At 42.1% G+C, this 13,345-nt stretch overlaps 1 protein-coding gene across 13 annotated transcripts in view; it reads right to left on the reverse strand.

Moving 5' to 3' along the window:
• Positions 1-851: 851 nt before the first annotated feature.
• Positions 852-13,345, reverse strand: part of LOC119955200 (ataxin-7-like protein 1) — a 280,989-nt gene continuing 268,495 nt past the window's right edge. For all 13 annotated transcript variants that reach the window (XM_038781200.1, XM_038781199.1, XM_038781198.1 and 10 more), the window contains 2 exons: positions 6,128-6,202; positions 852-3,363 (listed from right to left, as the gene is read on the reverse strand). In XM_038781200.1, coding sequence (XP_038637128.1) covers positions 3,346-3,363; positions 6,128-6,202 — 93 coding nt within the window. In that variant the 3' untranslated portion in view covers positions 852-3,345. The remainder of the gene's footprint in view (positions 3,364-6,127; positions 6,203-13,345) is intronic.

Consider the following 13,345-nt stretch of genomic DNA (forward strand, 5'->3'; position numbering starts at 1 on the left):
GAGGAACCAACGCAGACAGGGGAGAACGTGCAGACTCCGCACAGACAGTGACCCAAGCCGGGATTCAAACCTGGGTCCCTGGTGCTGTGAAGCAACAGCGTTAACCACTGTGCTACCGTGCCGACCATAGATGTAACTGATGGAATTATCAGAAAAAAGGCGACCAAAGACTTGTTGTAGTAATGGAGCTTTTTCTTGCTAAAGTAAGACTGAAGTATGTCCCAGGTATCACTGTACAGTGGGTTTTAGTTTAGCACCTGCTTATAGTGATGTGGAGCTGACAGGCCCAGGTTATACTGCCAACACTATTTCAATCTTTGACCAGGTCAAAAGTAGCGAGGCTCACATGTGTTTATATGCATTAAACTTGGCTCCTTGGCATCGGTCCTCCAATTAAGATGTAACATTAAAAGATTTAACATTAATAAGCACGACTGTAGTTAAAGTTTTAATGTTAAATCTTAATGGGAATACCGATGCCAATGACCCAAGTTTATGCTTTTTTAATAAACATTGAGCACAGCTGTCTTTATTAACATGTAAAAAGATCTAAAACTATGTTTTAAATTATTATTGGACATACCCGGGAACACAAGTTTGGCGCGGTCTTGGAGATGGTATGAGGCTGAAGCTGTACGAGACCAGTTCCTGGAAATGGTATCAAAATAACTGACTAAATCGGATTGTTACACCTAAATTCCATGACACCATTTGTACAGATTGAAAAGAGAAACCACTTTTCATAACTCAAACTGTGACTTAATTATCATATACTTGCTGACAAATATTTTGTCTCATACTCCAGAACAAATGAAGTCCACAAATTGAAGAAAAGACACAACAGGAAAGTGTACTTCTTACAAACATATAAATTATTTTTTATTTACAAAGCCTGTTACAAAACAAAACAAAAAAAAATACATCCCTCATTAGAGAATATCTCCAAGCTGGGTGTTGAACCATGGCAGTATCAATCAGAAACAAGGTTTGTTCAATTTATTTTCTCTGTATGCCATCAAATTAACTATTTACAGCTAATCTAGATACCATTCTGTTAACAATATCACAAAGATGAAGTTAGGCATGGAGGCATGGAATGAATGCAATGACACTGCTGAAAGGGGTGGGGAGGGAGAGGAAGAGGTGGAAAAGAAAAAAGTGTACAAAGCAAAGTGAAAATTCATAGTGTTATCAAATGTTATTAAATCCATTTACAGAAAGAGAAAAGTTACAGTATGGCACGCAGGACGATTTGTACATGCTTTTATTATCATTGGATGAGACTAAATTGAAATCTGCAGTAGGAAAGCACAATGAGGCAGGTGCAAATTCTTGTCTGTGCAACAGCAGTATTAACACACCCATGACTGACCAGCAATGCAAAACCCACAGAGTTTTGTCAAAATGCCATGGGTCAACAGTGTAACAAAAAAATAAGGTGTAAATAGAAAAACTTTCTTTTCCCAAGAATTCACTGAGATTCAGCAATAATATAATAATGCTGTATAAACTATTTTCTACAAAGTTTTTGATCAGCTTTATATACAATTGTTACATCAATACAAAAGAAGGCATACAGTAATCTGCTGTCTTTTTATGGCTGACAGGCTTATGCATTGCGTCCATGATTTGTACTGGTACAACATACAATACCCACAATGTGGGCAACCACTGACAATTTTTATAGTTACCAAGCTGTCCCCTTCAGTCACGGACTTCTTTTGCATCTCACTGCCCAGTCACAGTTTCTGACGAGCACAGCCAGTTTTAAAAGGAAAGCTTGTATTCATGACAGACTTCAGCTTTTGTTTTAATATATATATAAAAAATTATTCTAATTATTGGGAATTTATTTCCCACCCCCTGTAGTTTTATAACAACCCACAATAAATTAGAAAAATTAAAATACTTATAAGCTTCTAAGCTAACCATGACAAACATTTGTGCAAAAATAACAACAGATATGTACACAATCTTCAGTCTAACAAAATGTACATAGCAAAAGTTCAATCCAAATTTATTTAAAAAATATATAAACACACAATTTCTGACTTTCCTAAATTCTATTTCTGAACCTATCCTGGTCAGTTAGAGCATTAATAAAATGACAAGTCATAAATTAATGAAAATTAACACTAACAAAGGAATAATCTCTCAACTGGGTGGATGGTGATTAGCTTAAGAAAATATTTATCTGTGCTGCAACTTCATTCCAACAGTCTCCTCACACCAGCTTTAGTTTATTTCACAGAATGTCCTTCTCTTTTAACTAATATCCATTATTAAAACCATAAAAATCCATCCCTATTTCAGGAACATCCTCACCTTTCTTTAATCACTGCCTGTTCTTTTCTCATTGGGAAGAATCCATCACAAATAAGTGCACTTTTAACACTGAATAATAAGACATCATTAACACGTCCTTTACCTTTGCTCTCTACCTATCTCTCGTCAGTCCCTCTGCAACTACACTCATGACATTATCGAGCTAGAAAGCTGCACCTTTTGTAACATCCTCTGATACAAAGCTGGTGACAATCAAGTGTCCATTACCCTCCGCTTAATTTAAAGGGTATTTTCTCAAGATTCCGCCTGTTGTCAACAAACGGAACGCATTTTGCCATCAGCAAAGAAGGATTGTACTTCAAAAAACGTGTATGGTTTGTTTTCTGGTAGCTGGGTCTCTTCAGGGATGGAATTACAAATGCAACACTAAAGTGTGAGTGCTGGTACAACAAAAGGTTAGACATTTTCCTTCAATGCCTCACACTGTGCAAGACCTGCCATGTCACAACACATTTTATGATAGGATATATCATTTATATAAAATCTAAAGGGATACAAATTGTAATCAGGTTGGATTCCATAAATTCTGCCAATTGTCAAGAATTTTAAAAAAAATGTCCAAGTAAAAAATAGATTTTGCTAACTTTTATCTTTGCGCATTTTGTCAAGTTGCTTTAGATCATGATTAACCTTTCCGATTATAATTATCTCCACAGGTGGTGGGGCGGTGGGGAAGAAAATCATGATTATCCCGGCTTCTCTGGAATTTGTTATATTGTGTCACTGGGCATATGTAAACCACCACCAAAGGGAAAAAGTGAAATGGGGCTTTCTTTCATACAACAAAGGAATGATTGGTAAGTCACCACACATTCATTCATCATCGCTAAAGGAATGGGGGAAAAAGGCCGCTAGGAGGTATTGGCTGAGAGGGAGGGTTCTTCACGTCTTCAGAGCAGAGTTTTTCGTCTTATCGTTGCAGTCCATTGTGCCATTAAAGGTGAGTACCAGTGCCACTTGTAACCACTGTCTTGGACTAATACCCCATAAAATCAGTTTTCACTGATGAACTTTTGGCTGCAAAGAGAGAAATAGAATTAACCTGCCGCACAAACACTAAAGAATAGCCAGTTTGTTAAACACAATAATAGTCGGTTTAAATGGAGATAGTGCCAAAAAAAGTAATCTAGTCATAATTTCATTTTATGATGACTATTTAACAGTATATTCTGGAGATGGTAGCTCGGGTTGTAAGGTGGAATTTAGGGATGTTTTCTTCAGAAATTCAGAAGCTTATATTAAAAATGAGAATTTGGTCCACTTCATCACACAACAGCATCTTAAATAAGAAAAGAAACAAGTTCAATCAATACACAATCATTTTTTCTCTTGCGCATCCCTTATAAACTGGAATATTTGGTCTGAGAAGAGAAGGAACCAAGATTAAGATTAAATGACAATTGATTAGGCAGAGAATTAATTTGGTCTCATAACAATGAGCAGCACTAATAATGGATACACAACTATCTGAGTATTCGTACACCCAATCCATGACAGCAAACCACTAACCACAGTAGCCATACAGAAAACTACATTCAGTAATACACATATGATTTTGCAAGTCAAATCATAAGACTACAGAAGCATTTTTGTTGAGACAAGAAGCATTCGGGATTTTTCAAACTAGCACCAACTCATGTGCTTATTATGTAAGTTATAACTTTTAATTTATTCGTGTCATAGATATCTTCCTGGTCTCTCCCTCTTCCTCCCACATTTCAGTTACTGCTCTAATGATGCTACCTCTCCTAAGATTTCTCAGCCTGTGAATGTGCCTATGTTGCTCATTATTGCCAGTGCTTCAATGACCTGTCAGGAAGCTTGACCGACATCAACTATAATTGCAGATGTAGATTTTTCACCTTTAATACATAATTTTCTCCTGCCCCCCCGCCATGTAGAGAGAAAAAGGAGTGGGCACCTACATGATAATCTCAATCCCACCCTTCCCTGAAACTATAGAAACCCTATGTTCTGGGGCAAGATGGAGTACCAATAAGTCAAGACTGAAATTCAAGTATCTAAAATAAGGCACATTAATTGCTCTAGAATAGAAAAGTTCCCTGTTCACTGTTCTCAAATTCAAACCAGAGATAGTTGGCTGGAAATTTATTCCAGAGTTCCAATCCTAATGGCAGGACGAATTCCGGGGCAGGAACCCAGCAGTGGGACCCTGGAAATTCTTTTGGTAGAGGGCCACCAGTACCAATTGCCAGCCACACTGTCAGAGGTGGGAGCGGTCGATGTAGATTGAAGAAAGAGAGGGCAATTCAACATGGAAGTTCCACTGAAGTCCTTTTTAAGACTTATAGATACAAAGAGGCTATAATTGCCAGGCTGTCATTGTGGAGGGGCAACCTCCACTGGACACCAGATGTGGCCCTACGGTTATTGCAAATGTGGTATAGGGTGGGGATTTCTTTGGATGATGGGGCACTATCTCCCACTCTCATGTCAGCAGGCCACCGTCATCCATTGATTGATTCTGTGCCTTAGGGCTGGGAGTGGTGGGTGTAAAATTCCAGTCTGAGTCAGCAGGCGGCCTTAATTGGTTAACCACTGCTTGCAGGCAGGTGGCTGTCACCACCAACCTCCCCCAATCCAGGCTGTTCCAAAATGGCCTGGAATCGAGAACAGGCCAGCAAACCAGTAGTGGGGAATTGTCGGCCTGCTCACCTCCAGTCCCACTTCCTCAACCAAATGAAAATCCAGCCCAGCATGTCCAATGTCTGCAGCCATTGTTTATTCAATAATCTCACAATATCAAGCACAATACTAAGAATCCAATTAATTAAAGATACTCTTACTCACAACTTGGGCTTTCCCCCAACTGTTGATCCAGATGAGCAATAGCTGCAAGCTTCATTTAGAATTTAATCCACTAACATATTCAGAATTATGGAGTTGTCCCTTTTAAAAGTACATACTTAAAAGCTGTCAATGCAAATATTTTTTCTGGAAATGTATTCTAGCAGAGAGGTTTCCCTAATTGTATAGTCTTGCAGTCAATACAAATATTCTCATCATTACAAATGCTAATCTGTTAATTGTTCATCTGTCGACTATAGACCAGCCAGGGATAATGCTGCACTCCTTAAGCGCTCGTATATTGTTTTATTATTTTAGCATAAAACAGCATTTTTTCAGATAAATGGGTTTCAAAAGTACGACAGAACTCTTCACAGGAACTGTCAATTCCTGACATGCAGTGTGTATGAAAACGTGGAAAATCAGTTATACACTTAACAGGACGGATTGGACTGGACTGAATAGATCTATTGCAGTGTGTTCTAATCCGACTCCCTTCCTGGGAGCCAAAGAAAGTTTTAATGGGATTAAAGGGATTAAGGTTCCCTTAAGGAAATCTCTACCGTCTACCAGCTTCTTAGCCTTTGAGGAAAGAGGTTCTTTCACATTGGAATTTGAAGCATTTGCTTTCAGTTTTACGTCCTGGGTATCTTTCGCTCCCAGTGAGGTTTGAAGTGAGCAGAAAATTATCCATATGTCCTCTGTCAATTTGTTAGAATATCGACATACTCGATGCACCAATGCTGCTTACCACAAAGATGTACGAGCAACTTGATACCATTTAAAATATGCACTGTTGATTCATTATTGGATAGGAATTTGAGTGAACCTAAATCTACGAGCCACCCGAGTTTTATTAAAGAGCTACATTCAGAAGCCAATGAGAATAAATAATCCTGCCATCTTAAGGTCACAAAATGATATTGTACGTTCAGTGAGCCCTTAGTACTGGTGTAAATACTGTGATACTTACTTGTCTGTTGCCATGTACAGGGTTTGTCGTTGAAGGACTGGACTGTAATAAAGAGACGTTGCTACTTTTCCCAATCTGCATGAAAAGAAAGGAGAAAATTTTTAAAAAATCAAGTCAAAGAAAACTTACCACTTAGGTGACGGTATGAAATTTGATTTGTTGGGTAAGTCAGTACTTTGCCTGTCGCAGACAGTTGAAGGGATGTGCTGTTTGTTATGATCCGCCAGCCAAAGGGATGTACAGCCTATCTACCTGGCATTACAACGGCACTAAAATTCATCTACCATATTTGTGTGGACAGAGCATCTATTAGGCTTGATTGTGGTTTCCAGTTCGTGGAGTGGACCAGCCTCACGGCTATTGCATAATAGCACCATGAAACAACTAGCCTCACCTGTTCAAATGTTTGATACAAGGTGAGATTTCATAGGTGAATTCCCCCAAAGGGAATGACGAACCTAGTCTGGACAACCTCCACGCACAATTTAACCTTTTGAGGCCCCCAGTATCAAGTACTAAGATGTATTACAGATACTTAGTTATAATTTGGTAAATAGTATTTTAATCCTTTACTAAAATTTCCTATTTTAGCCATGGTTCAGTTGGTATTACTGAATCACAAAATTGTGGATTTAAGTCCTTTAGAAATGTGAGCAAGTAATTCAGGCTGTCAATTCAGTACAATATTGAGGGAATTGCATCGTAATAAGTGCCATTTCAGATCAGATGCTAAACTGAGGCCCTGTCTTCCCTTTCAGGCTAACATAAACGGCACTATTCAGAGCAGAGCAGGGAAATTTCCGTCGTGTTCTCATTAGTATTTATCCCGTAACCAATATTACTAATACAGAGATTATTTGGGGCAAGATTCTCTGTTTTGGGAGACATTGTTCTCCCACCAGAGATGAATTGCCTCTGATTTGCGTTCATGCTGGGAGCGATGCCTAGAAGTGCTTCAGTAGCCCATGCCATGCAAATTTATGCATGGTGGAGATTGCAAGGGATTCCTTCGCGAATCCCGCTATCAAGCCGCCATTTGAGTGGGCTGCCCAATACAAAGGTCTGGCGGCTGGCCTCCCCGCCTTGTTCCCCCCCCCACACCACACAAATCCTGCCTCCACCGCCTCCAACCACAGGATTTGCTGGGTCACCCCATCCCCACTAACAGCATGCACCACCTTGCATCAGAGACCCCCACAAGGCACCCCATAACAGAGACCCCTGTCTGAAAGCTAAAGAGAAGTCCAGACAGAAACAGTGAAAATATCACTGCTTTAAAACTCATTTGACCCTTACAGCCGTTGCTTCAGGCAGAGAAAGCAGCAGCTGGAAATTCCTAGATAGTGAAAACCACATCACCAGGGTTTAATGCGCCCTTCAGATCCTTTGATCTGCAAGGCTTTTATTCACATCAATGAGAAATAGCATTTACTAGGCTGTAATTGACAGCTTCCAGGCAGCCAGATGTCTGGAATGTTTAATTTAATTTCCCTTCACGCTTGAATGGAGCTTTTTAATAAACATATAGCTATGATTGACAGCTCTTGATCACACCAAAAGCAGTTAAGTGCTTTCACTTCCTCTTTCTCTCAGCAGAAAGCAGCTGTGAGGGACAAGTGAGTATTAAAGCACATATTTTTCACTGTTATGTCTAGACTGCTCTTTAGCTTCCAGGCAGGGGTCTCTGTATTGTGGCTCTGTTATGGAGAGGAGAGATCTTGGTTAGCAATCTCTGATGGGGGGGGGGGGCTCCAATAGACTTTGGGGGAGCCTATCTTAAAGACTTACCCCCCCTTGGCCAACACGAGGTCCACTACACCGCGGCCAAGTTGACAAATACCTTCACCAATCCACGCCAACATGAATCCCACCCAGAGGACAGGAAGTGTGGAGAATCCAGTTTCCAGCCAGTTAATAGAATGCAAATGCGTCAATTTGACCCACATGTGACATTCGCAAAGTATTTGCATGGGTCGCACCCCCACAACCCAACAATATGTGCAAGCTAGGTTGATTGGCCACACTAAATTGCCCCGTAATTGGAAAAGAAAACATGGTACTCTAAATTTATTTTAAGAAATTTGACCTATATGCACCCCCCTGCTGGCGCAGGGCACAAATCTCGATGCCGGTAGCATCGGAATGCCATTTGTTTGACGCTGGATTCTCCGCCCGATCGCTGATCTCTGTCAGCGTCGGGCAGCGGTGAATTGAGCTCCTTGTCCCATTCATGGGATGCAAGCTTGCTGGCAAAACCAGCATTTATTGCCCAATATGAACTATCATTGCAACGAGATTGTGAGCTTCTTTTTTGAACACTTGCAGCCCATGTAGGACTCCAATGTGGTCGCCATCTCTCGTTAGTTGTTTAATTGTCTGCCACCATCTGCAATGGGATATGGCAGCATGGCAAAGACTAATCGGTGGGGCAGCTTTGCAATTTTGGCACATGTTTCCAGTTGTTAACGAGGAAGACTTTGCAGTGTCAGAATCCAATGTTGAGGTCAATGTTGTCTAGTTTTTTTCCCGATCACACTTTATTTTGTTGTTGTTTGTGGGACCTTGCAACGCACAAATATATTTCCCACATTACACTAACTGCACTGGGAAAGCCAAAGGTGGTGGAAGGTGCTATATAAACCCGTCATTCTTTCTTTTCAAAAATTACAACTTTGTAGCAATCCTTGGCCCATAACTTTGGCTAGTGTCGAAAAGAGATGACCTGCAGCAATTGCAAGAAATAAATACATCCTTAACTGTCTGCAACAATTGCACTGACACTCCCAATCACTGGAGCTGCATGGGGCCTGCAGCAAAGCTTCCTCACAGGTCCAAGCACAGTCCAGCTCTGCTGGGCTCAAGGAGGCCACAGCCCCTTTTTTTTTTACTGAACTAGCTGCTGTAAGGCAGCTAAGATTAAAAGCTTCTGGTGAAAGTGACAGGCCAGGATGAAGTTGTGTCCAAAGTATGTGGATAGGATTTGGGTGGTCCTAAGATTAGCGGTGGGTCGGAAAGAGTCAAAGGTTGGGAGGGAGGGGGGGTATAGCAACATCGTGGGCTTTGGGGATTTAAGGTTGGGCAGTGTGTGGGTTAGAGGTTATGTGGAAGTCAGAGGTCAGGGTTGAGAGGGTAGAGGTTGGTGTGGGAGGTCAGGAATTCAGAGGGAGGGGGTCAGAGTGGGTGGTGGGGGAAGTACTGTATGTGTTGGTCTGGATCTTTCAATAGTTACCCAGAGTAACTATTGCTGTAACCCTGGTCGGACCATCCAACGTTTCTGATCTAAATTGCATTTGCAGATGGTTCCCAGCGCAGGTCAACTGTCCAGGTAAAGTTAGCATTTCTGGGCAATTGTTGTGCAAGTGTTTACCTGGGAACCTCCAAGAGCAGTGCATCTGTGGGGTGCCCTTCAAATCTGATGTTGGTGAGCTCGGACGTTACAGGTCATTGCACACAAGGCTAAGGACCAAGGGCTGGAAAATGGGATTAGAATAGATGTGTTTGATGGCCGGCACAGACACAGGGTCTCTTTCTGTGCTGTCAAACGCAATGACTGTAATGTATTCAGAGTTCAAAGAGAAGCAACAACTCTGGGCTTAAGATATGAAACAGACACTCACAAAACTGAACCCCTTTTAATTGGAAGTGGAGGGCTGAGGGTGGGGGAGAAAAATATTGCAACAACATCTTTTCAATGTCTCAAAATAAATGGGGACTGCATAGAGTAAAACTGCATTACAAATCCTTCAAACTTGGTTCTTTTCTCAGAGCACTTTTACTACAGTAATCTTGATAGCAGTAAATTGATTTCTGAGCGGACTCGAGCAGAGTGCGACCTCGAATAAGGTGGAAGGCCATAAGAATAGTATTAACAACATCCAAGGAAGAAGGCTAGTAGAATAGTGGACAAATGGAGTAACATTCCAAATAAAGAAACCATGTAGGTTTATTCATTTTAGAAATAGAGCTCCATAAATATATAGCAAAAAACAGAATTGCAGAATTTAAGATTGAATGTAAATAGGCAGTCTCATGTTCTATGGAACACAATGGATCCTTGTGTCATTATTTTTATAATGCCTTTAAAATATTTATGTCCCGTCTCTGGTCAGGATTGAGTAATATAGGCTACAATATTAGATATACATCCTGACAGTTTGTCAGATTAGCTTCAGGGGCCAGAAAAATATTGCATTGAGCCTTATCTTCTTGGAGATTTTAATCTACATTTCGCACTTCCGCGGGAGAGTAAATAAACTGTGTTACACTCATGAAAGGGGAAATTCTACATGATTGGTGGAAGAAACAAGCTTCTGAGCTGAATGATCTTTTCCGAGTATTCACATTCTATTACGCTCTTTAAAATTCTTAGACATAGGAAAAAGGACAGAGAGAAATGTGCGATACTGAAAAACTTACATGCATCAATTAAGAAAATAATAAATAGTGCAATAAATTAGGCTCTGCTGCTCCGCAATGCATCATCCGAAAGTAGTGTCAATTTCCAGATCTATTTCACCAATACCTGTAACACCCTTGCCATTGTCTCAAAATTTCCAGACTGCCAATGCTGGATTAGCAGACATTGCCACAGAAGGCTGTGGAGGCCAAATCACTATCTTATCATAGATTTTTTTTTTACAGTGCAGAAGGAGGCCATTCGGCCCATCGAGTCTGCACCGGCTCTTGGAAAGAGCACACTACCCAAGTTCAACACCTCCACCCTATCACAATAACCCAGTAACCCGACCCAACACTAAGGGCAATTTATCATGGCCAATCCATCTAACCTGCACATCTTTGGACTGTGGGAGGAAACCGGAGCACCCGGAGGAAACCCACGCACACACGGGGAGGATGTGCAGACTCCGCACAGACAGTGACCCAAGCCGGAATCGAACCTGGGACCCTGGAGCTGTGAAGCCATTGTGCTATCCACAATGCTACCGTGATGCCCTTGGCCATGCTAAAATTGCCCCTTAAGTGTCCAAATATGTGCAAGTTAGGTGTAGTTACAGGGATAGGGTGGGGGAGTGGGCCTAGGTAGGATACTTTTTCAGAGGGTCTGTGCAGTCTCAATGGGCCAAATGGGCTCCTTCTGCACTGCAAGGATTCTATTCTATCTCTGTTCTTGAAGGATAGCAATGTACTCTATTTATTAAAGTATTCAGCACACAAGTTTTAGAAGTTGTCTTAATGTTGTCAAAGGTGCCTTCTCTCCAAAACGTCCCACTTATGGCTAAGTAATTGAGCAATGTGGGGCAGCACGGTGGTGCAGTGGTTAGCATTGCTGCCTCACGGCGCCGAGGTCCCAGGTTCGATCCCGGCTCTGGGTCACTGTCCCGTGTGGAGTTTGCACATTCTCCCCGTGTTTGCGTGGGTTTCAACCCCACAATTTAAGATGTGCAGGGTAGGTGGATTGGGCACGCTAAATTAGCACTTAATTGGACAAATGAATTGGGTACTCTATATTTATATAAAAAATTGAGCAATGTGCCATACAACATCATGTCAGTGTCAGCCGTGGCTCAGTTGCTAACACAATTACCTGTGAATTACAAGGTTTTGGGTTCAAGTCGCAATTCAGAGCTTGATTGCAAAAATCGAGACAGACCCTCAGATGGGAAGCACCGTCTTTCAGATGAGATGTTAAACCTAGGTCCCACCTATTTCCTCAGGGGGACTATTTTGAAGATGAGCTACAAGGTTATCCCCCGTGTGCTAGCCAATATTTATCTCTCACTCGAACTAAAAACAGATGACCTGGTCATTATTGTAATGCTGTTTGTGAGAATTTGCTATGTGCAAATTGGCTGCTGCTGTTCCTACATTACAACAGTGAAGGAATAGCATCGGTATTTCCACATCGGTGTGATTCACAGTCACTACTGTCGATCCTTCAGCGTGAATCACACCGATGTGAAAATACTGTCGGTGCCCCAATGACAAGAGCCAGAACAACAAAAGTGGTTAAAGGACTCCAAAAATTTCCACCAGGCATCTTAAAACTAGATACCGAAGAACAGTTTAAGATTGTAATCTAATCCTAAAGTTTAGACAATTATCATCCATTCAAATTTTACTCGTATGCTTCATGACATACTTTAATACCCTTATTAGGTTGGACCTGTCATTAACAGCCGCTGTGAAGAGGAATTCCATTTGAAGCCACTCCACGCCGCTGGGAAACCAGTCAACAGGGGTGCACTGCCGGTGGTAGGGCCAGAGAATCCCGCCGCCAGCAAATGGCCAGAGAATTCTGGCCAGCACCAAAATATCGATAAATGCCAAATAATCTGGCAGGTGAAACTGCTACCCTTCCAGTGACACATTGCAGTCAGTATCAATTTATTAACTAAACTTCATAACTGTCAGTTCTTTGAGTTGGGGTCGTTAAAAATAATTACCAGCTGCAAGCCAAGACCAGGACCTGTTTTCGCTCTCCAAAAGGCTGTGACTGTTGTATTTTTGAAGATACAGACAACCTGAATGAAGGAGTCTACAGGGAAAACCACTACAGCCAGCAAACAAAAAACAGAAACTGCTATCTCTCTCTCTAGAAAAGATGTATTTCTGAAACTTTGGACATTTTAACTTACCTGGATAATTACCCAGAAAACGTCAAGCAGATTAAAACATGGTTGAATATCTGGGTAAGTACACAACTGGCTCACCTCACTCATACCAAGCATCCAAATACCCAATTACCCCTCCACCCTCCCAACTAGGGAGGCCTGACCATCCAACTACCATCGTGACCCCGAACAGACCTGACAAGCCCTTCCCAAACAGACCCCTCCCTCCCCTGACCAGCAGCCCCGGCTGGAGCTGATCACCTGACTACCGACAAGCTACCCCACTCCCGAATCCAACCCGACCACACCTTCCATACCACCAGGCCTCCTGAACAGACCATCCCTTTCGATCAGACCCTCCCACGCACCTGACTACTTTTCCGTCCACAACCAGACCAGACCATCCGCCTGACCGCTGCACCGTTCCTGACTGCTGCCCCACCCACCCGACTACTGCTCCATCCACCCCGGACTACTGCTCCATCCACCCTCCCTCCACAACTACTACCCCCCCAATCCCCGATAACTGCCCCACCACCCTAACACCTGCCCCCCCCCCACCCTCACAACTACTACCCCACTACTACCCCACCACTGCACCCCCCTCCCCCCCATCCCCGATAACTGCCCCACCCATCCGACTACT

The sequence above is a fragment of the Scyliorhinus canicula genome, chromosome 20, assembly GCF_902713615.1.
Source record: "Scyliorhinus canicula chromosome 20, sScyCan1.1, whole genome shotgun sequence".
In the NCBI taxonomy this organism is placed as follows: Eukaryota; Metazoa; Chordata; class Chondrichthyes; order Carcharhiniformes; family Scyliorhinidae; genus Scyliorhinus; species Scyliorhinus canicula.